The 27,534-nt window shown below is 37.7% G+C and overlaps 1 protein-coding gene across 2 annotated transcripts in view; it reads right to left on the minus strand.

The window, feature by feature from the left end:
* Positions 1-13,327: 13,327 nt before the first annotated feature.
* Positions 13,328-27,534, minus strand: part of HMCN1 (hemicentin 1) — a 465,703-nt gene continuing 451,496 nt past the window's right edge. Inside the window, exons 104-107 of one of the 2 annotated variants that reach the window (XM_043568168.1) lie at positions 27,033-27,383; positions 23,045-23,164; positions 16,500-16,626; positions 13,328-14,762 (exon numbers count right to left, since the gene is read on the minus strand). In XM_043568168.1, coding sequence (XP_043424103.1) covers positions 14,396-14,762; positions 16,500-16,626; positions 23,045-23,164; positions 27,033-27,383 — 965 coding nt within the window. In that variant the 3' untranslated portion in view covers positions 13,328-14,395. The remainder of the gene's footprint in view (positions 14,763-16,499; positions 16,627-23,044; positions 23,165-27,032; positions 27,384-27,534) is intronic. The other variant, XM_043568169.1, reaches the window with a different exon arrangement.

The raw sequence follows: 27,534 nt of genomic DNA on the forward strand, positions 1-27,534 counted from the left end.
TCCCCTCCAAGGACCCCTGGGACGCTGCAGTTAATCAGCAGACTGGTCATCAAAGGTCACTTGATATTTTGAAAATGTGTTTTAGATACCTGGGCAAGTCTTTTGATACATTCTTTCAGTGTCCCTATGGAGCTGTAACAACCTGTGGCCAATGGGATGGATGTGTCAGGCACTGCATCCACACATGGAATCACTTTATTCGGGAGCCTGGGCCAGAGCACGATGAGCTCGTCTCTATCCTGCTGTCTGACTCGGAGGTGGAGGAAACTGGAAACATCAGGACGATGTGGATTACAAAACTGACAATCAGACATGCTGGGAACCTGAAAACTAGTAGGACAACAATCTGGCTCAGCGCACAAGGGCAGCCTCATAGCACCAGAAAAATCATGTAGCAGCTAAAGACTTTCTGTTTTTCCCATTGGGTCGAAGTGTATTATTGTCATTAGGAACGTTCTTAGGGTAGCTAGAATGCAGGTCTTCTCCTTGGGCTTGAGTCATGTAATACTTGTGCCTCTAACACACACACACACACACACACACACACACACACACACACTGGACACATGACTTTTTGAATTCAATTAAAAATGGACATAGGCTTGGAAGAGAAAAATAGGTCCCAACAGGAGAGTAAGAGAAAAGAATAAGGCTTTCTTTACCAATTTTTCCTAGTGGATAGTGAGAAGGGGTATGTGTGTTGATTGAATGAATCATGGGAAAATCAATGGAAGTTTTTATTTTTTATTTTTTAAATGCTGCTGGTAGAGCTAACATTTTTTCCCTTTCACATGTCTTCCTATTAAGATTAATCCTTCTTGCACCCCATCAACACCAAATCTACATTCTTATCCCCTACCCACCCAAAGCAACAAAAATACAGAACCTAGGGCAATCTCACTGTCTCAGAGATTTCTTCAACTTGTAACTATTTTTATCTCTAGTGCCTACACAGTTCCTCACAGAATAAGAAATGACAATATGGTAATAATAGCTAACAAGAAGCACTGTGCTAAGGGCTTAATAAAGAATGCATCTTTTGATTCTGAATATATGGAAACAGGCATTGTTAACACCCCCATTTTAAAGGTGAGGAAACAGGTTGAGAGAGATTAATTTGCCCAATATAATGCTGTAGGAAATGGAATGGGTTGTTCATCTGACTCCAGAATCTATGTTTGCAACCATTTTACTATGATTCAGGAATACTTTTTATGTCCCCAAATTGATCTACAGATTCAATATAGTCTCTATCAAAATCTCCAGACTCTTTTGCAGGAATTGACAAGCAGATCTTGAAATTTATGTGGAAATGTAAGGGACCCAATATTCCCAAAATATTCTTGAAAAGGAAAAAGAAAATAGAGGACTTCTAGTCTTTGTTCACAAAACTCACTATAAAACTACAGTTATTATTTTTTAGTCAATTGATTTTTGACAATGATGGCAAGACAATTCAATGCAAAAGGTTAGCCTTTTCAAAAATGGTGCTATGACAACTTTATATCCATAGGCAACACAACAAATTTAGACCTTTATCTTCTCTTGTACACAAAAATTAAATCAATGTATCATAAATCTAAATAGAAGAGCTAGAACTCTAAAGCTTTTAGAAAAATATGGGAGAAAATCTTTGTGACCTTAAGGTAGACAAAGCCTTCTTAGCTACAACACGAAATGAATAATCCATTTAAAAATGACAAATTGGACTTAATAAAAATCAAAATTTTTGCATTTCAAAATAAACTAGTAAAAAAAGAAAGGATAAGCCACAGACTAGGAAAAATATTTGCAAATCAGATATCTGGTAAAGAACTTATATTTAGAACATATTAAAAAACTCTTACAACACAATAATAAAAAGGCAAATAACCCAATTCAAAGGGGGTAACATATTTGAATAGATATCTTGCCAAAGAAGATATCCAAATGGCCACTTAACCCATGAGAAAAAAAATGCTCAACATTATTAGTAGAGAAATGTAAATTAGAACACTCTCTAGAATAGATAATAACGTGTTGAAGGTACGAAGAAACTAGAATCCTCACATATCACTAATGAGAATATAAATGGTACAACTGTTTTGAAGAATAGTCTGGCAATTTCTTTCAAATTTAAACATAAATTTATGTTGAATTCTTTTTTTAAGTTTATTTAACTAACTCTTCGTTAATTTGAGAGAGAGAGTCAGGGGAGAGGCAGAGAGAGAGGCAGAGAGATAATCCCAGGCAGGATCCACGCCCAGCATGGAACCCAATGCAGGACTCCATATTGATCTCACAGTGGCAAGATCATGACCTGAGCTGAAATCAAGAGATGGGAAGTTAACCAACTGGGCCACCCAGGTGCCCCTACATCCAAGTCTTTATATGGACATCTCTTGAATAGATAGATACCTAGGGGTAAAATTGCTAGGTTTTGGGGAATCCAAGGTACCTAAAAGCAAGGAAAATGAAAACCTGTGTCCACACAGAGATGTACACATAAATTTTAATACTATTATGGTTCATAATAGCCCCAAACTGGAAACTGAGGAATAAACAAAAGTGGTTTAGTCACACAAAGGAATACTATTCAGCAATAAAAAGGAATGAAATACCCATAATATGGATCAAACTCAAGAAGATTACGTACATTATATAATGTATACACATATTATATAACTCCATTTATATAAAGGTCTGGAAAGGGCAAATCTATAGAGACAGAAAATAAATGACTGGTTGTCTAGGGCCCATTGCTCTTTGAACAGACTTATAATTTAATAATGAATTATAGTTCATTTTTACATATGAATTTTCACTGGGCTGTATGTATCAGTTAGTTTTTTGTATTCCTCATGTTTATCAGTAATCCAAGTTATATATCAAATGCTTATTGATATATAACTTATTGAATGAATAAATATATGAATGATTTCTATGGATAACTTTAAAATACAATATTGGTGTGTGGGACATATATTAGTTATAATGCCATGCTAAGAGCAGTACAGGATAAGAGATGACTCAGATCCAAAGCTACTGCTGTCTTCTATTTTAAAAAAGTTTTTTTAGGGGAGCCTGGGTGGCTCAGTCGGTTGGGTGTCCAACTTCAGCTCAGGTCATGATCTCACGGTTTGTGAGTTTGAGCCCATGTATGCTGACAGCTCAGAGCCTGGAGCCTGTTTCAGATTCTGTGTCTCCCCCCTCTCTCTCTCTGCCCCTCTTCCACTCATGCTCTGTCTCTGTCTCTCTCAAAACTAAATAAACATTAAAAAAATTTTTTTTAAGTTTTTATTTTTTTGGTATTTTTTAAATTTTATTTTTATTTTTAAAAATTTACATCCAAATTAGTTAGCATATAGTGCAACAGTGATTTCAGGAGTAGATTCCTTAGTGCCCCTTACACATTTAGCCCATCCCCCTTCCCATACCCCCTCATGTAACCCTCAGTTTGTTCTCCACATTTATTAGTCTCTTCTGTTTTCTCCCCCTTCCTGTTTTTATATTATTTTTGTTTCCCTTCCCTTATGTTCCTCTGTTTTGTCTCTTAAAGTACTCATATGAGTGAAGTCATATGATTTTTTGTCTTTCTCTGACTAATTTCACTTAGCATAATACCCTCCAGGTCCATCCACATAGTTGCAAATGGCAAGATTTCGTTCTTTTCGATTGCCGAGTAATACTCCATTGTGTGTGTGAGTGTGTGTGTGTGTGTGTGTGTGTGTGTGTATCACATCTTCTTTATCTGTTCATCCATCAGTGGACATTTGGGCTCTTTCCACACTTTGGCTATTGTTGATAGTGCTGCTGTAAACATGGGGGTGCATGTGTCCCTTCAAAAGAGCACACCTGTATCCCTTGGATAAATGCCTAATAGTGCAATTGTTGGGTTGTAGGGTAGTTACATCTTTAGTTTTTTGAGGAACCTCCATACTGTTTTCCAGACTGGCTGCACCAGCTTGCATTGCCACCAACAATGCAAAAGAGATCCTCTATTTCTGCATCCTCGCCAACATCTGTTGTTGCCTGAGTTGTTAATGTTAGCCATTCTGACAGGTGTAAGGTGATATCTCATCATGGTTTTGATTTGTATTTCCCTGATGATGAGTGATGTGGAGCATTTTTTCCAGTTGGCCATCTGGTTGTCTTCTTTGGAGAAGTGTCTATTCATGTCTTTTGCTCATTTCTTCACTGGATTATTTGTTTTTTGGGTGTTGAATTTGATAAGGTCTTTATACATTTTGGCTACTAACCCTTTATCTGATATGTCGTTTGCAAATCGCTTGCCTTTCAGTTTTGCTGATTGTTTCCTTCGCTGTGCAGAAGCTTTTTATTTTGATGAGGTCCCAGTAGTTCGTTTTGCTTTTGTTTCCCTTGGCTCCAGAGACGTGTTGAGTAAGAAGTTGCTGCAGCCAAGATCAAAGAGGTTTTTGCCTGCTTTCTCCTCGAGGATTTTAATGGCTTCCTGTCTTACATTGAGGTCTTTCATCCATTTTGAGTTTATTTTTGTGTCTGGTGTAAGAAAGTGGTCCAGGTTCATTCTTCTGCATGTCACTGTCCAGTTTTCCTAGCACCACTTGCTGAAGAGATTGTCTTTATTCCATTGGATATTCTTTTCTGCTTTGTCAAAGATTAGCTGGCCATACGTTTGTGGGTCCATTTCTGGGTTCTCTATTCTGTTCCATTGATCTGAGTGTCTGTTCTTGTGCCAGTACCATACTGTCTTGATGATTGCAGCTTTGTAGTATAGCTTGAAGTCTGGGATTGTGATGCCTCCTGCTTTGGTTTTCTTTTTCAAGTTTGCTTTGGCTATTTGGGGTCTTTTCTGGTTCAATACCAATTTTAGCATTATTTGTTCTAGCTCTGTGAAGAATGCTCATGTTATTTTGATAGGGATTGCATAGAATATGTAGATTGCTTTTGGTAGTATCGACATTTTAACAATATTTGTTCTTCCTATCCAGGAGCTTGGAATCTTTTTTCCATTTTTTGGTGTCATCTTCAATTTCTTTAAAAGCTTTCTATAGTTTTCAGTGTATAGATTTTTCACCTCTTTGGTTAGATTTACTCCTAGGTATATTATGGTTTTTTGTGCAACTGTAAATGGGATTGATTCCTTGATGTCTGTTGCTTCATTGTTGGTGTATAGGAATGCAACCGATTTTTGTGCATTGATTTTATATCCTGCAACTTTGCTGAATTCATGAATCAATTCTAGAAGTTTTTTGGTGGAATCTTTTGGGTTTTCCATATAGAGTATCATGTCATCTGCAAAGAGTGAAAGTTTGACCTCCTCCTGGCCGATTTGGATGCCTTTTATTTCTTTGTGTTGCCTGATTGCAGAGGCTAAGACTTCCAATACTGTGTTGAATAACAGTGGCGAGAGTGGACATCCCTGTCTTGTTCCTGACCTTAGGGGTAAAGCTCTCAGTTTCCCCCCCCCCCCCCCCTTGAGGATGATATTAGCATTGGGTCATTCACATATGGGTTTTATGATTTCGAGGTATGCTCCTTCTATCCCTACTATTTTGAGGGTTTTTATCAAGAAACGATGCTGTATTTTGTCAAATGCTTTCTCTGCATCTATTGAGAGGATCATATGGTTCTTGTTCTTTCTTTTATTGATATGATGAATCACATTGATTGTTTTGCGGATGCCCTGCATCCCAGGTATAATCCCGCTTGGTCGTGTTGAATAATGTTTTTAATGTATTGTTGGATCTGGTTGGGTAATATCTTGTTGAGGATTTTTGCATCCATGTCCATCAGGGAAATTGGTCTATAGTTGCGTTTTAGTGGGGCCTCTGTCTGGTTTTGGAATCAAGGTAATGCTGGCTTCACTGAAAGAGTTTGGAAGTTTTCCTTCCATTTCTATTTTTTGGAAGAGTTTCAAGAGAATAGGTGTTAACTCTTCCTTAAATGTTTGATAGAATTCCCCTGGAAAGCCATCTGGCCCTGGATTCGTGTTTTTTGGCAGATTTTTGATTACTAATTCGATTTCCTTGCTGGTAATGGGTCTGCTCAAATTTTCTATTTCTTCCTGTTTCAGTTTTGGTAGTGTATATGTTTCTAGGAATTTGTCCATTTCTTCCAGATTACACATTTTATTGGCATATAATTGCTCATAATATTCTCTTATTATTGTTTTTATTTCTGTTGTGTTGGTTGTGATCTCTCCTCTTTCGTTCTTGATTTTATTTATTTGGGTCTTTCCTTTTTCTTTTTGATCAAACTGGCTAGTGGTTTATCAATTTTGTTAATTCTTTCAAAGAACAGCCTCCTGGTTTTGTTGAGCTGTACTACTGTTTTTTTTGGTTTCAATAACATTCATATCTGTTCTAATCTTTGTTATTTCCTGTCTTCTGCTGGCTTTGGGTTTTATTTGCTGTTCTTTTTCCAGATCCTTAAGGCAGAAGGTTAGGTTACACAACCTGAAAGACCTGAGATCTTTCTTCCTTCTTTAGGAAGGCCTGGATTGCTATAAACTTTCCTCTTATGACCACCTTTGCTGTATCACAGAGATTTTTGGGGTGTGGTATTATCATTTTCACTGACTTCCATATACTTTCTAATTTCCTCTTTAACTGCTTGGTTACCCCATTCATTCTTTAGTAGGATGTTCTTCAGTCTCCAAGTTTTTGTGACCTTTCCAAATTTTTTCTTGTGGTTGATTTCGAGTTTCATAGCATTGTGGTCTGAAAATATGCACGGTATAATCTTGATCTTTTTGTACTTACTTAGGGCTGCTTTGTGTCCCAGTATATGGCCTATTCTGGAGAATGTTCCATGTGCACTGGAGAAGAATGTATATTCTGCTGCTTTAGGATGAAATGTTCTGAATATATCTGTTAAGGCCATCTGGTCCAGTTCAAAGCCATTGTTTCCTTGTTGATTTTTTGTTTAATTTTCTTTCACGTTTATTTTATTTTTGAGAGACAGAAGCAATGGGGTAGGGTCAGAGAGAGAAGGAGATGCAGAATCCAAAGTAGGCTCCAGGTTCCACACTGTCAGCACAGAGCCCGACATGGGGCTTGAACTCACGAACCGTGAGATCATGACTGAGCTGAAGTCAGATACTTAACTGACTGAGCCACCCAGGAGCCCCAATCCTTGTTGATTTTTTGATTAGATGATCAGGCCATTGCTGTGAGTGGGGTGTTGAAGTCTCCTACTATTATGGTATTACTATCGATGAGTTTCTTTATATTTGCGATTAGTTGATTTATATATTTGGGTGCTGGCACATTTGGCGCATAAATGTTTACAACTGTTAGATCTTCTTGGTGGCTAGACCCCTTGATTATGATATAATGCCCTTCTGCATCTCTTGATACAGTCTTTATTTTAAAGTCTAGATTGTCTGATATAAGTATGGCTAGTCCGGCTTTCTTTTGTTGACCATTAGCATGATAGATGGTTCTCCATCCCCTTACTTTCAATCTGAAGGTGGCTTTAGGTCTAAAGTGGGTCTCTTGTAAACAGCATATAGATGGATCTGGTTTTCTTATCCATTCTGTTACCCTATGTCTTTTGATTGGAGCATCGAGTCCATTGATGTTTAGAGTGAGTACTGAAAGATGTGAATTTATTGTCATTATGATGCTTGTAGAGTTGGAGTTTCTGGTGATGTTCTCTGGTCCTTTCTAATCTTTGTTGCTTTTGGCATTTATTTATTTATATATGTATATTTTCATCTTTTCTCCCCTCAGAGTGCCCCTTCAAATTTCTTGCAGGGCTTGTTTAGTGGTCCCAAACTCCTCTAATGTTTGTTTGTCTGGGAAACTTTTTTTTTTTTAATGTTTTATTTATTTTTGAGACAGAGAGAGAGAGAGCATGAATGGGGGAGGGGCAGAGAGAGAGGGAGACACAAATCGGAAGCAGGCTCCAGGCTCTGAGCCATCAGCCCAGAGCCCGACGCGGGGCTCGAACTCACGGACTGCGAGATCGTTACCTGAGCCGAAGTCGGATGCTTAACCGACTGAGCTACCCAGGTGCCCCAAGTCTGGGAAACTTTTTGTCTCTCCTTCTAAATTGAATGACAGCCTTGCTGGGTAAAGAATTTTTGGCTGCATATTTTTCTGATTCAGCACACTGAATATATCCCGCCACTCTCTTCTGGCCTGCCAACTTTCTGTGGCTAGGTCTGCTGCAAATCTGATCTGTCTTCCCTTGTATGTTAGGGACTTTTTCTCCCTTGCTGCTTTCATGATTCTCTCCTGGCCTGAGTATTTTGTGAATTTGACTATGATATGCCTTGCTGATGGTCAGTTTTTGTTGAATCCAATGGGGGTCCTCTGTGCTTCCTGGATTTTGATGTCTGTGTCTTCCTCCAGGTTAGGAAAGTTTTCCCCTATGATTTGCTCACATAACCCTTCCACCCCTATTTTTCTGTCTTCCTCTTCTGGGACCCCTATGATTCTGATGTTCCCTTTTAATGAGTCACTGCTTTCTCTAATTCTTAAATCGAGCTCTTTTGCCTTAATCTGCCTCTTTTTCTCTGCTTCGTTATTCTCTATAAGTTTGTCCTCTATATCACTGATTCTCTGTTCTGCCTCGTCCATCCTTGCCGCCACTGCATCCATCCATGATTGCAGCTCAGTTATAGCATTTTTCATTTCATTCAGGCTATATTTACTTCTTTTATCTCTGCAGAGAGGGATTCTAGCCTATTTTCGACTCCAGGTAGTATTCTTATTATCGTGATTCTAACTTCTGGTTCAGACATCTTGCTTGTATCTGTGTTGGTTAAATCCCTGGCTGTCATATCTTCGTGCTCTTTTGGGGTGAATTCCTTCATTTTGTCAGTTTGAAGGGAGAAAAGGAATTAATGAGGTAGAAAATTGAAATTAAAAAAAATTAAAATTAAAAAATATTAAAATTAAAAATTAATAACACACACACACACACAAATTGGATAGATGATGCTAGATCCTAGGTGTGTTTTGGTCTGGGTGTTGAAAGTGGTTTGACAGATTAGAGAAAAAAAGGGGGGAGAGGAAAAAAAAAGAAAGAAAAAGAAAAAAATCATTTGAGAATTTGAAGAAATGAATACACTGAAGTAGACTAAAATGAGATGATGGGGGTAAAATAGAATTTGAAAAAATATACACAAAAGTAAAGAATATAGTAGAAATAAATTAAAGAAAAATATTTGTAATAAAAATTAAAAATAAATATAAATTTGTCTTTTTCTGTATTCAAGAAAAAAGAAAAGAAATGACAAAAGAAAAAAGATAAAAGGAAAAATAAGGAAAAAAGAAAAAGAAAGGACATCGTTTGAAAATTTGAAAAAGGAATAAACTGTAGTAGACTATGATAAAATGATGCAAGTAAAATAGAATTTGAAAAAATTTACATAAAATCAAAACATATAATAATAAATATTAAATAAAAATATTTTTAATAGAAATTGAAAGTAAAAATGAAAATTTTCTCTTTCTGCATTCAAGAAAAAGAAAAGAAACAAAAAGAAAAAAGAAAAAGAAAAAAAGGAAATTGTTTGAAAATTTGAAAAGGTGAATACACTGTTGTAGTCTAAAATAAAATGATGGAAGTAAAATAGAATTAGAAAACATTTACACAAAAGTAAAAAATATAGTAATAAAAATTAAAGAAAAATATTTTTAATAAAAATTGAAAATAAAAATGAATTTTTTCTTTTTCTGTATTCCAGAAAAAGAAAAGAATGTAAAAGACAAAAAGAAAAAAAAAGAAAAGAAGAAAGAAAGAAAATTGAATAGATGAACCTACTAACAGATTGAAGTAGGACTGAAATTGCTTCGTTTTCTCCTAGAAGTCAGTCTTTGTAGCTCTTTAGTCCATAAACCAAGCCGGCGGTGAGACTTGTGTTCTTGAAGAGCGAAGTTGCCTAGTTGGGCGGGGCTCAGTGTAACAGCTCCGCCGTCCACTAGATGGCGCTGCTGGCCTACTGGGGTGGATTGTTGCAGTGCTCATAGGTGCTAATGCGCATGTGCAGGAACAGTGAAAATGGCGCCTCCCAGTTATCCAGTCTGTTCTCCCAGATCAATCGCACACTCGTCCTCTGTCTTCAGCTCTTGTCCACTCCCGCTTCTTCAATCTCCGTGACCAGGCCCCAGGCAGCACCTCTCTCCCGAGTTGTGTCTCAGACGCGGCTGTTTTCGCCAGCCCCTTACTTCTGACAGACTGTGGCTTTGACCCGTTCTGCCTCTCTGCGGGAGGGTCTCACCGAGCAAGTTTGAATGTCTGTGGCACCCAGGAACGCTTGCTGGACCCTGCTGCTGCCGGTGCCCGGAGACTGCGGCCACGTGCCCCCCCCCCCCCCCCAAAGTTTGCGGACAGTGAGCAGCAGCGTTTCAGGGATTCTGGAAAATCACAACACACATCTGGCACCAGGCTTCACCCTTAAGGACCCTGCCCCAGCACCAGCAAATGTGGCCGCCTTCCGGGGTCTGCTGGGACCAGGCTTCAACAGTCTCTACCAAATGTCCTTCCAGCAGTGGAACCGCTTTTCCCCGTGTGGCTTGAGAACCTCCCGGACCCCACTCTGTTCCTGGGGATTCGCCCTTCCCACCAGAGCATCGCCAGGTAAGGAGCTGCGGAGTTGCAGCCTTTGAGCTCCCCTTGTTTACAGTCTTAAATGGGATTTAAACTGTCTCCTTTCTCCTTTCTCCCTTTTTAGTTTAGTCCCTGCGGCTGTTTCCAATTTTCCCCTTTCTCACCAGCTGCTTTTGGGGAGGGGTGCTTTTCCCGTATTCTTTCCCCCTCCCCAGTCTTTGTACTCTCTCCACCCACAAAATTGGTTCCCTATCCTCTGGGGTTTCTCACTCCCCAAATTCACCTCTCCACACCGCATATCTGCTGAATTCTGTGGTTCAGGTTGTGCAGATTGTTGTGTTAATCCTCCAATCAGTTTGCTAGGTGTGTAGGATGGTTTAGTGTTGGTCTGGCTGTATTTCAAGGACGTGAGACACACAAAAAACTTCCCTGCTGTTCCATCATCTTGGCTCCTCCCCCTCTTGTGATATTTTTTCTATTTTTTTGGTATTTTTAATTATTTTTTCAAGTTTAAATTCTAGTTGGTCACCATATAGTGTAATATTAGTTGGAAGAGTAGAATCTAGTGATTCATCACTTACATATAACACCTAGTACTTATCAAAAGAAGTGCCCTCCTTAATACTCATCGCCCATTTAACCCATTCCCCTCCCTCACTTCCCCTCCAGCAACTCTTAGTTTGTTCTCTATAGTTAAGAATCTGTTTTATGGTTTGCCTCTGTTTCTTTCCCCTCCCACCCAGTGTTCATGTTTTGTTTCTTAAATTTCACATGCATGCAATCATATGGTATTTGTCTATCTCTGACTAACTTATTTCACTTAGCATAAGATACTATAGCTCCATTTATGTTGCTGCAAATGGCAAGAGTTCATTCTTTTTTTATGGCTGAGTAATAGTCATATATATATATATATATATATATATATATATACCACAACCTCTTTATCTATTCATCAGTTGATGGACATTTGGACTCCTTCCATAATTTGGCTATTGTTGATAATGCTATAAACATCAGGGTACATGTATCCCTTTGAATCAATATTTTTGTATCCTTTGGGTAAAAATCTAGTAATGCAATTGCTGGAATAAGGGTAGCTCTATTTTTAACTTTTTGAGGAATCTCCATAGTGTTTTCCAGAGTGGCAGCACCAATTTGTATTCCCAACCACAGTGTAAGAGGGTTCCTCTTTCTCCATATCCTCACCAACATCTGTTATTTCCTGTGTTGTTAATTTTAGCCTTTCTGACAGGTATGAGGTGATATTTCACTGTAGTTTTGATTTGTGTTTCCCTGATAATGAATGATGTTGAGCATATTTTCATGTATCTGTTAGCCATCTGGATGTCTTCTTTGGAAAAATGTGCATTCATGTCTTTTGTCCATTTCTTACCTGGATTATTTCTATTTTGGGGTGTTGAGTTTGATAAGTATATATACATATATTGGATACTAACCCTTTATCTTATATGTCATTTGGAAATATCTTCTCCCATTCTGAAGGTTGCCTCCTACTGCTGTCTAGTAGGCAAGAGAACGCACATGCTAAGCAACCATAATACGAAATACAAGGTTACAAGTGACATAATAGAGGTACATAGAAAGTATGTGAGTTTAGGTGCAGAAGAGGGGTCTTTTGGGTCTTTTGCTTAAAGGATCGGGGAAGACTGGATGGATGATTTGGCATCAAACAGAGCTTGGCAGCTGGGTTAGAGTATGTGGAGTTGGAAAGGACAGCATGCCAATAAGTGAAAATAGAAGAAACACTGATCGTGGGAAGGACCAGGTTTAAAAAAATCTGTTGCAGTGGTTACTTTAAAAAATATAGTAAATATGAATTACAAAAAAAAAACCCCACTCAAAATACAAGCTTCTTTTTTTTTTTTTTTTTGGTTTTGTTATTGAATTGTAAAGACATAAATGGTTGTAGGTCTACAAGCAATGAAAGGTGATAAGGGTTGGTCCTGAGAAGGCTTAGAGTCTTTTGCAAGGGTTTCAGGAGAGACTCTTATAGGTTGTTTAGACAAAGAAGACTAACTTCCTAGACAGAGAGGAAGAGATGTTTCTGTTGGCATAGAAAACACATCAGATTTGGAATTCAGGGATTCCAGCTTCATCAAAATCTGCTCATTTGACTCGCTCTCAAATTTGGGGGTCACACTTCCTTTTTAATCACTGCTTTAACACAAGAGAAAGTGTGAGAGTAGGAATTAAATTTGTATTGTAATCCAGCTACTGCCAGAATTGGACCTTTGGTCTGGTTTTTAGAAAACTTGGCTCTGCAGTTCTAAGAGATAAGGGTTTCTTTCAGATCATCATTCAACTTTATATACTTTTTGCAGAACTTTAGTTGAGAACTGAAAGCCCTAAACTCATTATTTTCTTTCTCCATGTTTTCCAGTGCACTTACAAGTAACCAACCCATCAACTAGTCTCCATTTTCACTAAATGATTTCACTAAATGATTTCACTAAATGATTTCACTAAATATTTGATTGTTCAAGGCCATGTCTTCCATAGTCCCTTGGTTAGAAGTGTCTATTGGCGATAAGTTACGCACAATTTTGGCACCATATCCCATTAACAACCAGAGTCCACTTTACCACTTGAGATGGGTTATTAATACCATTAAGTCTGATGATATCACAGAATTAAAGTTAATGCATATCCAATTCAGAGAATCCATTTAAAGTCTGTTTCAGTCTGGCTATGTCTGACACACACACAGAGGTGTGTGCATATGTGACTATAAACTTTAACAGCTTATATAGCTGTAAGGAAACAAACTAAGTTTTCAAAAAGGTTAAGAAAAGGGATGTGAAAATTTTATTTAGGCTGGTTTTACTGTAATATTGTTTTTTGCTTTATAAAATAATTTTATAAAAGAGTCCATCAAGATATTATATAGAAAATACACCAAGGTAATATATATATACATTTCATAAAAATAGAATACATCTTGAGAATTGCTTCCAGAGTCTGTTACCACCATGTACAGTGTATTGACGTTCAACATTTATGCTAATTTGAACATACAAGATTTTCAAGAAAAACAAAAGAAACTGTCCCATTGGTATTTGTAAAAATTGTTTCCAATTGACAGGAAAATAAAATACTGGAATGTAAAAGTTATAGAGCTAACTGAAAGGAAGGTTATATCAAAAGGCTAGGGCAAAGATCCATGCCATGAACAATCATCTGAGGACAAAATAATATTTTTTCTATTATCATAAGTGGTCCATCTCATTTCACAAAACCACTGAAAATAATATCCTTCTTTTGGATGTTCAATCTACGTGAACACCATTTGGTATCAAAAAAACATTCTAGAAGCTGTACTATATTTCTCAAATGAGTGGTGTTTCTTTTTCCCTTAAGGTGTAAATAGGTGTATAAATCCCATTATAAAGTATGAATACTTAAAAAAAGCATCTTCATAAGTTACTTAATAAGCTTTGATCAAACACATAGCAGCCAGTTTTATTATTCTAAAATGCTCAAAAATCCATTGGCTTTGAATGAGTTATTTTTTTCATTTTTTTTTTAAGGAAAACTATCTTAGCTCTTATACTACAATAAAACATCACTTATATGTCCTTCTAAGATGTTCAGAATAATCTTTGGAAAGTAACTGTTCCAGTGTAATAAATAAAGAAAATAATAAGGGACTTTTCTAGACTTTACCAAAAGAAACGACCATGGTGGGTTCATGAAAATACCTCAGCGGCACCAAGGAAGGCACACAAAACAGAGCATAGCACCATTTTCAAGTTGCCAAGATTGCAACTGTTCAGGAGATGGTAATCTGGAAGGGGACTTGACACCCATGATTAATGCAGTTTAAATATTGGATTAGGCTCTGGAGGACTTCTTAGTATGGATAGGCAGACACAGCTATATATACTATGAATGTGGTCTGATATTCAATGGTCCCATTGGCACTGTAGGATGAGGCTCGAACCCTCATGCGGTAGGTCTCTGGTTCTCGCAAAGGTCGTGTTGTATACACCACTCCTTTCAGGTTTTCGTCCCTTAAGGCAAAAGGAACAGTCTGTTCCACATCTACCATGAGGAAAGTTGTCCTGGGATGCATCACTCCATCCTGCGTGTATGCAACCAGCCGGATTAAATCTTGATTGGCAGCTATTCCAAATGGGAGTGAGACAAGTTTGTATTCCAAGGCATATGGGCTCAAGGCACATTCCAAATCATTGGGTGGACAGTTCTTGAGGCAGAACCTAAGGACGACAAACGCATGAAATGCATGTAGTTATCTGGCTTGGAAGCAGGAGAGGGCATGAGGCGGCTGACCAGGATCCATGACAACTTTTAGGCATTAAAGGGAGTAGACAGTCTGACTGCAAGAGCAATAGGCCACCCCACGTTCTCGGTCACTAACTCAAACCAGATGCCAGATGTCTGTGAGAGCATGCTGGTCTAGAGTCAAATATCTATCTCTCAGTTTCATTAAAATCAGAAGTTTTTGAACCACTGAAGTAAGTATGAGTACCACAAGAGTGTCTTTAAAATGGAAAGTCAATTTTGGAAATAGAAGCATCTTATGTACATATACTGGAAACAAGTACTTTTTAATGAAAGGAACACAAGCTATTTTTAAATTGTAACATCTATCCCAAGACTGAAAGCTGAAATAGAATATATTAATATTTGGTTTATTTTTCTAAAAATAATGAAAGGTCAACTAAGATTCGTGGTTGGGGGGGGGAAGCGCTTCCTTTTGTATTTGTTTTCCACATTATTTTAGATTACAAATACTACGTTTTCTTTTTTCAGAGCCCACACTGGCTGTTTTTGAGGCATCATGACTTTTAAGTTGTCTGCCAGAAATCACTGGTAATGGAGAGTAAAATTTAAAAACAATGCACAAAGGACTATTTTCTGAAGATATGGATTCTTCAGTCATAGTATTTTTAGATGTTTCCCAAGTCAATATTTTTAATTTTCTCCCTCACTTTCCTATTCCTCACCCCCCCCCCCAAACAATTATGAATAGGTTTTCAGTGGATTGTGGGCAGTCCACACTTGGTCCTGTTACAGTAACTTGGTAGTCACTGTTGAGAGGAAAAACAAAGTGTGAGCTCCAACCAGCATTTGGTTTCAGAACCGCCTTCTTAATGGGTCTTATTCATGACTACCACTATCTCTGTTTTCAAGCACCCCATTGACTTGGTACCTGAACAGAGTATGACATTTCTGTAAAAGGTGGGAGAAAACAGAAGAGTAGTTTTTTTGGAACTCAGAAAAGATACTGTTTCAGACAGCAGGAAATGTAAGCAAGACGATATATGAATGGGCAGACTATTGACTCATCCTTGCTCATCACCATTCTCTCATGGAGTCACAGTGAGTCAACATAATTACAGCCAAGGTACTTCTTGGAATGCTTTAAGTGCTGAGAGCCCTTAAAACCCTGAGGCAACACGAACGGAAACTAGAAAATTTCAAAGTCAGGTTCTATCACCCCATAAAACTCTCACTGCTGAGGCAGAATTCTAGATGCGGCATGGCGGATTACATACTGTGGAGACAGTCTGGGAAAACCTTGGCAGACAAAAGTGATAGTTTAGGCTACAGTGGCTGCTGCAGGATGAGCTCATTTCATACCCATTCACTGTAACTCCATATACCCTTGGGCTTATTGACTTGGTGTGAATTACATATGTCTACAGACAGGGCTTGTTGGTTGAGGAGAGAAAGCTTTTCAAAAGTATTCCTGGGACTGGGGAACCTGGGTGGATCAGTCAGTTGAGCGTCTGACTCTTGATTTCGGCTCAGGTCATGATCTCACGGTTCGTGAGTTCGAGCCCCGCTTTGGGCTCTGCGCTGACAGTGCAGAGCCTGCTTGAGATTCTCTCTCTCTCCCTCTCTCTCTGTTCCTCCCCGGCTTGTGTTCTCTCTCTCAAAGTAAGTAAACAAACTTAAAAGTATTTCTGTGAAGAGGAGGCAAGACGTACCCTGAAACAGGATCCCGTTGGTAGTTGGGTGGACAGGGGGTATCGATGCACTGGTAGCTTCCTCTCATGTTGAAGCACATGCGATTTGGCCCACAGCGCACACTCTGCTCCAGACACTCATCAACATCTAGCAAACATCACAAGGAACACACAGCATCAGCAACTTGGGTCAGAGCTGGCCATCAGAGCAGGGGTTGTGGCTATGTGACCGAAATGGTGAGGGCTAACCTCCTTCTCCCCATGAATGAATTCATCCCTAAGTTTTTTCAACCACATAGTGGGGAATACCTAGGCTTGTTCAACCATAAAGTGGGGAATCCTGATACTGGCTGTGCTATTACCCATACTGCTTTGGGGACATACATATTTTTTGTAACATATGTGAAAGGCCATTGAAAAATAAAAGCTATAAAAGTAGAAGGGAAGCTATTAAGCTATCATTTGGGAAACAGACTGCATTTGAGTTTTTTAAAGCAACTAATACTTTAAATTCATGAAAAACAAGCTAAAAATTTAAAGGACACTTGTGAACCTTCCTGTGAAGTGAAGAATCTCTTTATAATGTGAGTGATCCTTCCTGGTATTTTGTTTTAGAAGTTCAAAATGTCGAGTGGGAGGTAGGGTAGTGGACATTAAAGTAGTCAAGTGATAAATTCAGGGGAGATTGTACAGGTTAGTCAGATCTTGTGGAGAGAGAGAGAATTTAGAAAAAAAACCAAAACCAGGATCAAATGAATGACCCAAGAACCATAATCCAAGTTTAAGCAAATCTGAACTGTGGAGAATCCATCCTCAGGTGTTATGGAGGTGGGGTGCACTCTCTATGGTAATAGCTCTCCCTAGGGTAATGGGAAAACATGCAAATGAAATGCTGTTTATTTTGTTGCTTTCTATACCAAGTTGGTAAATAAAAACCCTTAAATCACTATAATTAAGAGAGATCAAGGGGTGCCTGGGTGGCTTAGTTGGTTAAGCATCCGACTTTGACTCAGGTCATGATCTCAAACTTTGTGAGTTTGAGCCCCACATCAGGCTCCATGCAGGCCACTCAGAGCCTCCAGCCTGCTTCAGATTCCCTGTTTCCCTCTCTGTCTGCTCTCCCCTGGTCATGCTCTGTCTTTCTCTCTCTCTCTCTCAAAACTAAACATTAAAAAATTAAAAAAAAAATCAAGATGGAGCTAAAGGAAACCTTTTTTGAGCTTTCTGAAAATAAATGTTTTTGAGCCATGATTTTTAACTTAGGGTCCATATTCAAGCATCAGGGGATTTATGAATGAAAATCTTTTTGTGTGTGCCTGTGTGAGTGTGTGTGTCTGTGTGAGAGAGAAACAGACAGATGGACAGAGTCAGACAGACAGTGAGTGCAACATTGAGATTGATGGATTTTCTGGAAGGAGCGTCCATAGAGTTCTACAAAGTTTTTTAGGGATTTTGAGGTCCTCAAGTTAAGAAACATATTTTAGGGCACTCGTCTCCAGCTGTGGTACCTGCATTCCCCTGGTGGTGGGTGGAAGCTCTTCAGCAGCAGCGGGACAGCAGGCAAATACTTCGGGGAATCAGTTTCCATCCAGAAACACATTTCCCTTATGTTCTCTTTCCTAAAAGCACTCTGCCCAAGAACTTCCTGTGGCCTGGAGTTCTCCTGTCCCCATTCCCATTTTATATCCTTCTTCTGCTTTACAAAAGAAAGGTTTTCACTAATCCTTAGTCTTTTTATGATACCCAAGTGTAAGATGATTCAAAGCACATATTCAGGGTGAGAAAAACTGGTTATTCATATTGATGGTGGCAGGCCTTATTTCACCATTGCTATAAACCAATGGTCTTAGCTCTCTATTTTAAGTCAGATTTCAGAAGTGAGCTGGTTGTCATGGGAACACCTACTTAACACTTTTACTTGAACAGCAAAAATGACCTTAGATTTTTTCTGACAGTCAAGTTGGTTGGTTTAACAATGACTATAGACTTCTAAATTATATAGTGGTCATTCCCCATTAACTGGGTTAAATCAACAGCTCCAAAGTACTGAGGAAAAGATATTTAAGGCACATGTACATCAAACAACAAAGCCAGAATTCACACCCTTTATAACAATTTAAATATGATATGAAACTTTGGAGGTCAGTTTTAAAAATTATGAATGCCACATGTATAAGGTTTTCAAATTTCTTTTTGCAGCAGGCAAGCAAAAAATTTGAAGACTACTTATTTTAGATAAAGTCTTAGGTCAATTGGCTGTATATAGGCACCTGGAACACGCCTCCTTCTTTAGTATTTGAATAAACATAGATCTTGATGTACAGAGGAAACAATTACAATTAATTGGAACCAAATAAGTTCTCTGCAGAGGTAGGACCTAAAGGTTAAAACCACTTCTATCATGGAATTGGTGCCAACACCAATGTGCATGTGAAACTATTATATCATTTCATGGTAGTAAGTGACTTGGTATCTGCATAATGGTATGTATGTGGGACTTGGCTTAAAGTTGTAAGTTCTTTTGTGAACCCTCAAATGACTTGAAATACTGCTATAAAAAAAAAGAGAAAGGAGAGAAGAAATTCCAAGACATAGTATTTTATTATTTAAAAAAAAATTTTTTTTTTAACGTTTATTTATTTTTGAGACAGAGAGAACAGAGCATGAATGGGGGAGGGTCAGAGAGAGAGGGAGACACAGATCTGAAACAGGCTCCGGGCTCTGAGCAGGCAGCACAGAGCCCGACACGGGGCTCGAACCCACATACCGCGAGATCGTGACCTGAGCCGAAGTCGGATGCTTAACCGAGCCACCCAGGCGCCCCAAGAGATAGTATTTTAACCATGGACAATAAATGTTAAATTTTATTTCTGAATTATTAACTATTTGTATTTCTGTCTCAAAAATGAGCACTTTAGATTTGGTTTCAAGTATATTCTGTTTTATAGGAAATGACAGTATAATTATTTCCTTTAAACTTGCTAATAGTTTTCACAAAGTAAAAAGATGCTGAGCTATAGTGATATGGAGTAAATCACTTACTTGACTTTGTAGTTACTTAGATGTGCTGATATTAAACATAATGTGCTTTCTAGGACTAGTTTTCCTATAGGAATAGAAGGCAGAATGAAACAAATTTTTATTACACTGAAATCTTGCCTATTGTCTCTGAACCAATTTCTAATTATGATTTTATCTATCAGAAGGGTGTTATCTCCTTGGCAAAATGAGATTATCTAAGAATGAAGTAAAAGGCCCTTTAGGAAAATGTGAAAGAAATTCAATTAGCCTTATCTTCTTTTTTCTCACAAAAAAACATTCACTTCACACTCAACCACCAAATTTAATTTTAGCTCTAATTTTTATGGTGAATTCTTGCAGACATATGGAGGCCAGTGGGCTACAGGGGCCCATGGAAATGGCAGCCTGGAGTCCAGAATCTGGTTACATGTCTATATGCATAATAAGAGCAGTTATCTTATCACAGATTTCCAATGGCTGAATGTGAATTTATAAAAATAAACAAAATCTAATATTCAAAGTGTTCACCCTTAGCTCCAGAGTGCACACTTCCCATTGACAGGCTTTCTTTAGTATTTTGGCTTCTGGGCAGGTGACTCTTCTTTGTCTTTTGTCTACAACCATCTCCTCAGGCTTAAACACCCTACAGGCATTCACTCTGCTTGCTCTGTTCATTTATTCTACTTCCTGGTCTTAAAAAGAGAAGCCAGAAAAGATGGAGAAATCATGCTGTCTTCTGTTAGCTGACAATGTGATGATGTCTGGTTTTTATTAAATATTACAAGAAAATCACTATGATAGAAATTAAAGGATAGGGATTTTATAACATAAATATTCTACAAGAAAAGAATACAAGATGAACTAAAACTTTAATATTAATAGCTTTAGGACATATGAATGCATTTAACCAAGTGCTTCTGGATACATCAAGCAGTAATTTAAGATAAACATACTTGAAACATTTGTCTTATAGAAAGAATAATTTAGATTCTTGATAATATTACGGATTCCTTTTTAAAAACAGATAAATTAGGGGCACCTGGGTGGCTCATTCAGTAAGCATCTGACTTTAGCTCAGGTCATGATCTCGTGGGGTCATGAGTTCAAGCCCCACATCGGGCTCTCTGCTGACAGCTCAGGGCCTGGAGCCTGCTTCAGATTCTGAGTCTCCCTCTCTCTCTGCTCCTCCCTCACTCACACTCTGTCTCTCTCAAAAATAAATAAACATTAAAAAAATTAAAAAAAAACTTGGGTAAATTAGAACACTAATTTCAAATGCAATGCCAATAAAGTGTTTCTAAACGTTTAAAATTAGATTAGTGGGGCTTAAAATTAGCAGAAAGATCTTTTAGTTTCTCCTCTCTGCTTCTTGGGCAAATCATTATCAGTCATGTTTTTTGTTTTTCATTTTGTAGTCTGGTGACTTCCACTTTTGACTAGCGTCTCTGTCCTTGTGTAATGTCAGATTCACTTTAATTTCCTTTTTATCACTCACAGTTTTATCACTAATGTATAAAACTTCAAGAATGCACATGTAACTATCAACCTTTTTTCTCTCATAAATGCCTGAAACACTTTCTAAAGCTATAACAAGACTCTAAGTTATTCTTCAGATTAAAGACTGCTTTAAAAGATGTAATTGTTTTCTCTCAAGTCTTTTTTAAAACCACAAAAATATGTAACCCATTTAAATCACAAACATTTCAAGTGACACCTGTTTCTGATTTGTTCCCATTATTTTCCACTCTCTGAAGCACAACTGAAAGTTGAAAAATGTTTTGAACTGAATGAGTGGTGAGGGCATTTAAAGAACAAACTGCCATAATTTAGAAAAAAAGAAAAATTCTCTCATGAGAATATGATACAATATAACACTTAAAAATCTGGCTAACAGGTTTTGTAATTTGGTTGGTTATTCCAAATGCTTTCGTATCTACTCTGCTTCCTTCCTTGGTGCCTGGCACACTCACAGGAAGTGCAGTGTTAATGTTGGGCATTGCCACTTCTTCAGAGGGTTCTCGGGGTGACAACCTGGGGAGGGTTATAAAACACGGACAGTTGTAAACGCTCTCACCTTACCCTGATGCTACAGTACAATGACCCTGGTATTCAAAGCATCATAGGAGAGACAAAGGCCCATTCTAGACATTATGAGATCTGTTATCAAGTCCTACCCTTGTTCTTGATTATTCTAGGATATTAATGCTCGTGTAATCACTCTGAGAATTTATTATCTGTGGAATGGGTACAAATTATTGCCCTTGACATATCTGTACTGTTGATTAAAATCAGTTAATACTTTGGAAAAACATGACTATAATGTAATATATTATTCTCGTACTTCAAACCTTAGTAGAAAGTTCTGCATAGGGTTTTAAATAAATGTTTGTGACAGATGGCTGGGAGCGAAGGTTATTACGGTGTTCACTTTCCTTTTCCAGTCTACATGATCCAGTGGGGGATATCAGGGAGGGAATGGGTGAATGGGTGAGGGAGGGGTTAGAGCTCATGGAACTGAGGTGGCCCCATCATACATCCAGCTCTTGTTTCCTGGAACACACTTTCCGTGACTTGAAATCCTAGCAAGTCTTGTGAATCTCACACAGAGGGAAAATGTAATCTAAATTTGACTGGTACTGATAACCACTCCTTTGGAGATTTTATTTGTTGTACTTTAGCAAAGGATACAGTTTGTATATAACAGAAATTAATATAATTCAGAGGCTTGTTAAGACCTATATACTACTTCTGATTTTGTCCACAAAATTGAGGGGGTTTCTTGACGTAGGTTCTTATTTCTTTTTGATCTAAGTTTGCATTGCAACATAATATATCTCATTAAAGCAAAATGCTTTACATATTTTTGTGTAAAGAGGGTAATATTGAGATTGATAGTTTTTTTTTCCTTTCTACCATCACTACACATTGTCCCAAACTCTGTTATAGTACCTATAACCCTGTATATTATGTTTTTATTAACATGTCTGTTTCCATTGGACTAAGATATTAAAGGGAAGAGATTATTTTATTCATTTGCAGATGCACCTTTTGCATTCTGCACTGCCAGTTCATGATTGTGCCACATCATTTGTAGACTCAAAGAATAGATTGCTTAGTTGACCACCCACTGTTTGCCAAGACAAAAAATAAAATAGTGCCTCATACTGGAGTAAAATTTACCAAGGTCTCTTCCTATTTCCTCTTCTATCTTGGCTGAACTTTGAAAAGACATTTGAAGAGGTTTATTTCCACTTATTTTTAAAAATATATAACATGAACTGGTTTAGGCATTCTTGTTCCTTCTATAAGACTGAACCAGTACTGATTCTCAACAATTTTCCTTTGCCTACTTGCTCTCTTACTGGTTCTCCTACTTGCAAAGTCAATGTTTAAAAATAAATATGACCAAGGGGAATGAGAAGGAAGAGGAAGCGACTAGGAGAATAATTATTTAAAAAAAAAAGAAAGAAAACATTATTTTCTCACACTCTCCTACACCGGCTCTAAATCAAGTTGCAGCAATGAACATCCCAACTTTTTCTTACCTTGACAGGTCTTTCCATTGAGCGTAAGCTGATAGCCAGGTGGACAGATACACTGATAGCTTCCAAAGGTATTTTTACATTCGTGCTGGCAAGTGTCTCGGTTTTCACATTCATCAATATCTATGCAGAAAGAAAGCAGGGTGTACAACCATGCAAAACAAAGGCAGAAACTTGACAGAACCAATTATACACAAGTTGTGGATATACAATAGAAAAACTTCTATTTTTTACAACTCATGGGATTTAACATGCTCAGAGCTGTTTTATATCAGGATCTGTTTTTAATGGAGTCCAATATCAATTGTACTATTTCATAAAATATGATCATCTCTTCTGTGTGTAAGTATATATGAGCTGAAGCCCCAAACTGGCCAATTTCTATATTTCTATATTAGGAATGGCAGATGAAACAGATTTGTACAAGATCCTACCACCAAAGTACTAAAGTCTTGACTTTATACTAGGTCTTTATACCCTTTATACTCTTTATAAAGTACATAAAGTATACCCTTTATACCCTTTATACTAGGGTTTACTTAAAAGACGAATTTTCTATTGGTGTTAACTAGAACAAGGAATGTTCGTTTTTATTTAAACTTTAGTCTCCTGTCTCTCCTCGCACCTGCCCCCAACATCCATGCATCACTTTTCCATACAGAGATAGCAAGTGGAAGTGTTTTTAATTTTGTGATAAGCATATTCATCACACTTCGTGCAATTATACAGTACTAATGGCAACTACATATCTATAGTTGCTATGACACCTTGAGCCCACTTTACTCCTCAAAACTTCAGTCAATTCTTTTGTCAAAAGTAATCACTGATGCAGATTTGTTGGAAGGTTCATATACCACAATAAAGGGAAAGCATTTTATAGTAAACAACTATTTATCTGCTATTATTAAACAAAGCCAAGAAAGCAGCAATAAAAAGGAGAGTGAGAATGGGTGATAAAAATTAATTGCTATTTGCTTTCAGGATAGGAGATGTGATTTAGGAGGCCTCAGATTCCTTATCGCAACTGTGTTTTGCTTAATGTTAGAATTTGTTCATAGTTGCACCAACCAGTGGAAGAATGAAGAGAGAACACGATGTGAAATGGCAGCAGGAGTGCTGTCGGGTGGAAGTAAAGAGGAGATGAAAACTAGGAGGTGACACAGAGCAAAGGGATGTGTTCATTGTACATGTTTCGCATATGCTCAGAATGTAACTGCAATGATTCAAAATCTGTTAACGATAAACACTCATCAAATAGTTGTTAATGGTTTTGCCCCATTTTAGTTAACCAAAGCATTTATTCCACAACTTGTGTGAGTTATTTTTACTTTTTCCCTTTATAATCTGCTTCAACCTAAAATAATCACAGAAATGTAAACGATGAGGAAATCCAAGAAGTCAATATCGCTCTTGCCAGAGTATGAATTTTAAAGTGGCCCCAAGTGTAATTTCTGCATTCAGAGGCAGCGCAGTGTTCATTTCTCCTGTTAAGCTTTGGAATCATTCCCTCAAAAAGCTAACTTTTAGCCCAAGTCAAACAAGATTGCATAGTGTTAATTTGAATCTTTTGTAAGATAGACATATCCCAGATGGTTAATTAAAGGCATTTGGTGTTAATTGCAACTTGCTCGTAACATAATTCCAAAGCTGTCTGCAATCTTAGTGTAAATTTCTTTATTAGTATGAACACTATAAAATACTCATCATATTTTAAGAAATAGTTCTAAATGTCTATTAACTGCCCCAAAACAAAACTTAAACATCCAGTAATTGATGAGTTTTGGAAGTTTACTTCAAATTCTCCATGAATGGTTCTCTGAAATAGTAGCTGTCTCAAACAGCCAATGGTTTGGGGAAGATAATTCTTATAAATATAATATTAGTGTAATATAAACACAAAGACACAGAAAACATTTATGAGGGGCGCCTGGGTGGCTCAGTCGGTTAAGCGTCTGACTTCAGCTCAGGTCATGATCTCACGGTCCGTGAGTTGAGCCCCGTGTCGGGCTCTGTGCTGCCAGCTCAGAGCCTGGAGCCTGCTTTGGATTCTGTGTCTCCTTCTCTCTCTGCACCTCCCCTGCTCATGCTCTGTCTCTGTCTCAAAAATAAATAAAAACATTTAAAAAAAGAAAAAAAAGAAAGAAAACATTTATGAGACTCTACTATGAAACTGTAGGGCTTAGATAATGATGAAAAAATGGAGGATGTAATCAGAGATGCTTTCTTAAAATGACTGGGACCTTCAGATGACTTAAAAGAAATCAACTAGATGGAGTATGGTGTGGGGGGTGTAGTTTAATTCATGTGGCACACCATAAACAAGGGTGTTGGACAGGAAGGTAAAGGTAGAAGAGAAGAAGAGCTTCTTTCTCTAAGGTGAAGTCAGAGAGTGGGATGACAATTGGAGATGAAACCTTTTAGTGGGAATGACTATTTGGAAGAAACTTTGAAAGACAACATGTCAAATTTTAATTCTGTCAATCAAAAAAAAATGGTGAAAAGTTCTCACCAACAAAGAGTCAAGTCAAAATTGTGGGCATGAAACACTACCAATACTCAGAATGGTTTGGAGCAAGCTGAGAGTGGTATTTGATATCCTTGCAAGGATTGTGGTGTCCACAGGGTCAGTAATTACGTAGTGTTTGAACATATAAACTAAATGTTGAGAATTGGTAATGAATGCATTAATGTTTGAAGTTCAAGGAATAAAAGACACTGCCCTTAGTTTTACTTTTTTCTAGGACACTGATCACAGGGAGAAGATTCCATGTGCATCATATTAACTTTCAGATACATCAGGACATCTAGACAAAAGTTCTGGAGAAAACCGGACTTAAAGAGAAAAGTTTAAAGTTTAAGTATCCAAGAGGGTCATAGGGTCCAGGTGGGTCCACAGAAGAGTGACTGAGAAAGCACATCTGAGAAGTGCTCATCTGAGAAGTTCCTCAGTGATGTAGGAACAGAGCTTGGAGAGTAGAAAAAGAAATGGCAAAAATTGAAGTCAATTTTTTAATGTTTTAAGAAATGTGTAACAGAAAGTATATTTAGGAGAGAATAAGTGAAGTGTAGAATACTTAAGAAAAGTGCAAGAAAATGAAGTTGGCCTGTGGGGTTTTTAAATTGAAACAAAATTTCTTTTTTACCGCCCTCCTCCCTTTCTTCCTAGCTTTCTTTTGTCATCTAACAAATAGTGGGGCTAATTTGTGTTTGCTAATTTCTCTTGGCACATAGTTCAATGGCATGCAAACTGTGGACACTCACAGATAATTGAATTAAATGAATGACAGATGGTAATGTTTGCAAATTAACTGAAAACAAAGTCTCAATTCTTGAGTTGGAAATTACACTTTACTTTTGCAAACAAATTAAACTGTAGACTTGTGAGTTTAGATAAAGATATTGAAAGCACATATTTTAGAGCAATGAAAGCAACGTAGTTTTGTCCTGGCTCACATTATCTTTTCAGTGACTTCCATATATACAAAATAATCAAACTGAGAAATTCCACGGGGGTGGATGGAGGTGGGTGTGGGACAACAGTCAACACAGTGTTGGGTGTCACATAGAACGAGCAGTTGACTGAGTAGCTGAAAGTTTCACTTTTAACCCACTGCTTTGGCATCAACCAGATATAGCCATAAACTGATGGTATTATATTATGTGGCAATATGCATATTCTCTTTTAAAAAATATATTCTAGGTGCCACTGAAATTTATTTCTACACAGCATTAAATTTAGCAACACTTTCAGGAGTTGATCAAAAGAGAGAAACTGCCAATATAAAACAATTATCAGAATGCACACATGTAAATGCATCATTTACTTGAATAAAGTTTGTAATAGTTGTAATAGTTGGAACTTTGAGTCATCCCAGATTTGAGATCAGATGTAGTTCACTGCACCCAAAATACCACAGGTGCTGTGCATATGCTTAGACTCTGGTCCATACGTGAGCCCACAGAAAGGAAATGCAATATGGCTGACATTTACCTACACATGTGTCACGGCTCGCCTCAGAGCCTTCAGGACAAGTTTTCCTAATAGTCCTTCTAGTCCTGGAGAGAGATGTTCTGCTGTTTCTATACTCCGAGTAGGAGCTGTAGAGATGTGAGTACTGTCTGTAATGCTGTTGAGGTTGATAGTTGTTTCTCACAGGGGAGAACCGTGCAAGGTTATAGCTATTGTATTGGGTGCCATAGTTAGGCAGCCTCTCCAATCCGGCGCAAGATTTCCCGTCCCCTAATAAATGTTGACCTGGTGGACAGATACACTTGAAGCTGCCGGGGGTGTTGGAGCACTGATATGCACAAGGCTTAGGCACTTGTTCACATTCATTAATGTCTGCTCGTGTGCCATGATACATAAAAAAGAGAAAAAAAAAACACATATACATACACAACACAGGAATAAAGAATCAGTCTCTGAAACAAACTGAAGACATTACGTTACCCTCCAAAGCTACAAATATAGTAATTTCTCAATTGTTGAGAAC

This window comes from Prionailurus bengalensis, chromosome E4, assembly GCF_016509475.1.
Source record: "Prionailurus bengalensis isolate Pbe53 chromosome E4, Fcat_Pben_1.1_paternal_pri, whole genome shotgun sequence".
Classification (NCBI taxonomy): Eukaryota; Metazoa; Chordata; class Mammalia; order Carnivora; family Felidae; genus Prionailurus; species Prionailurus bengalensis.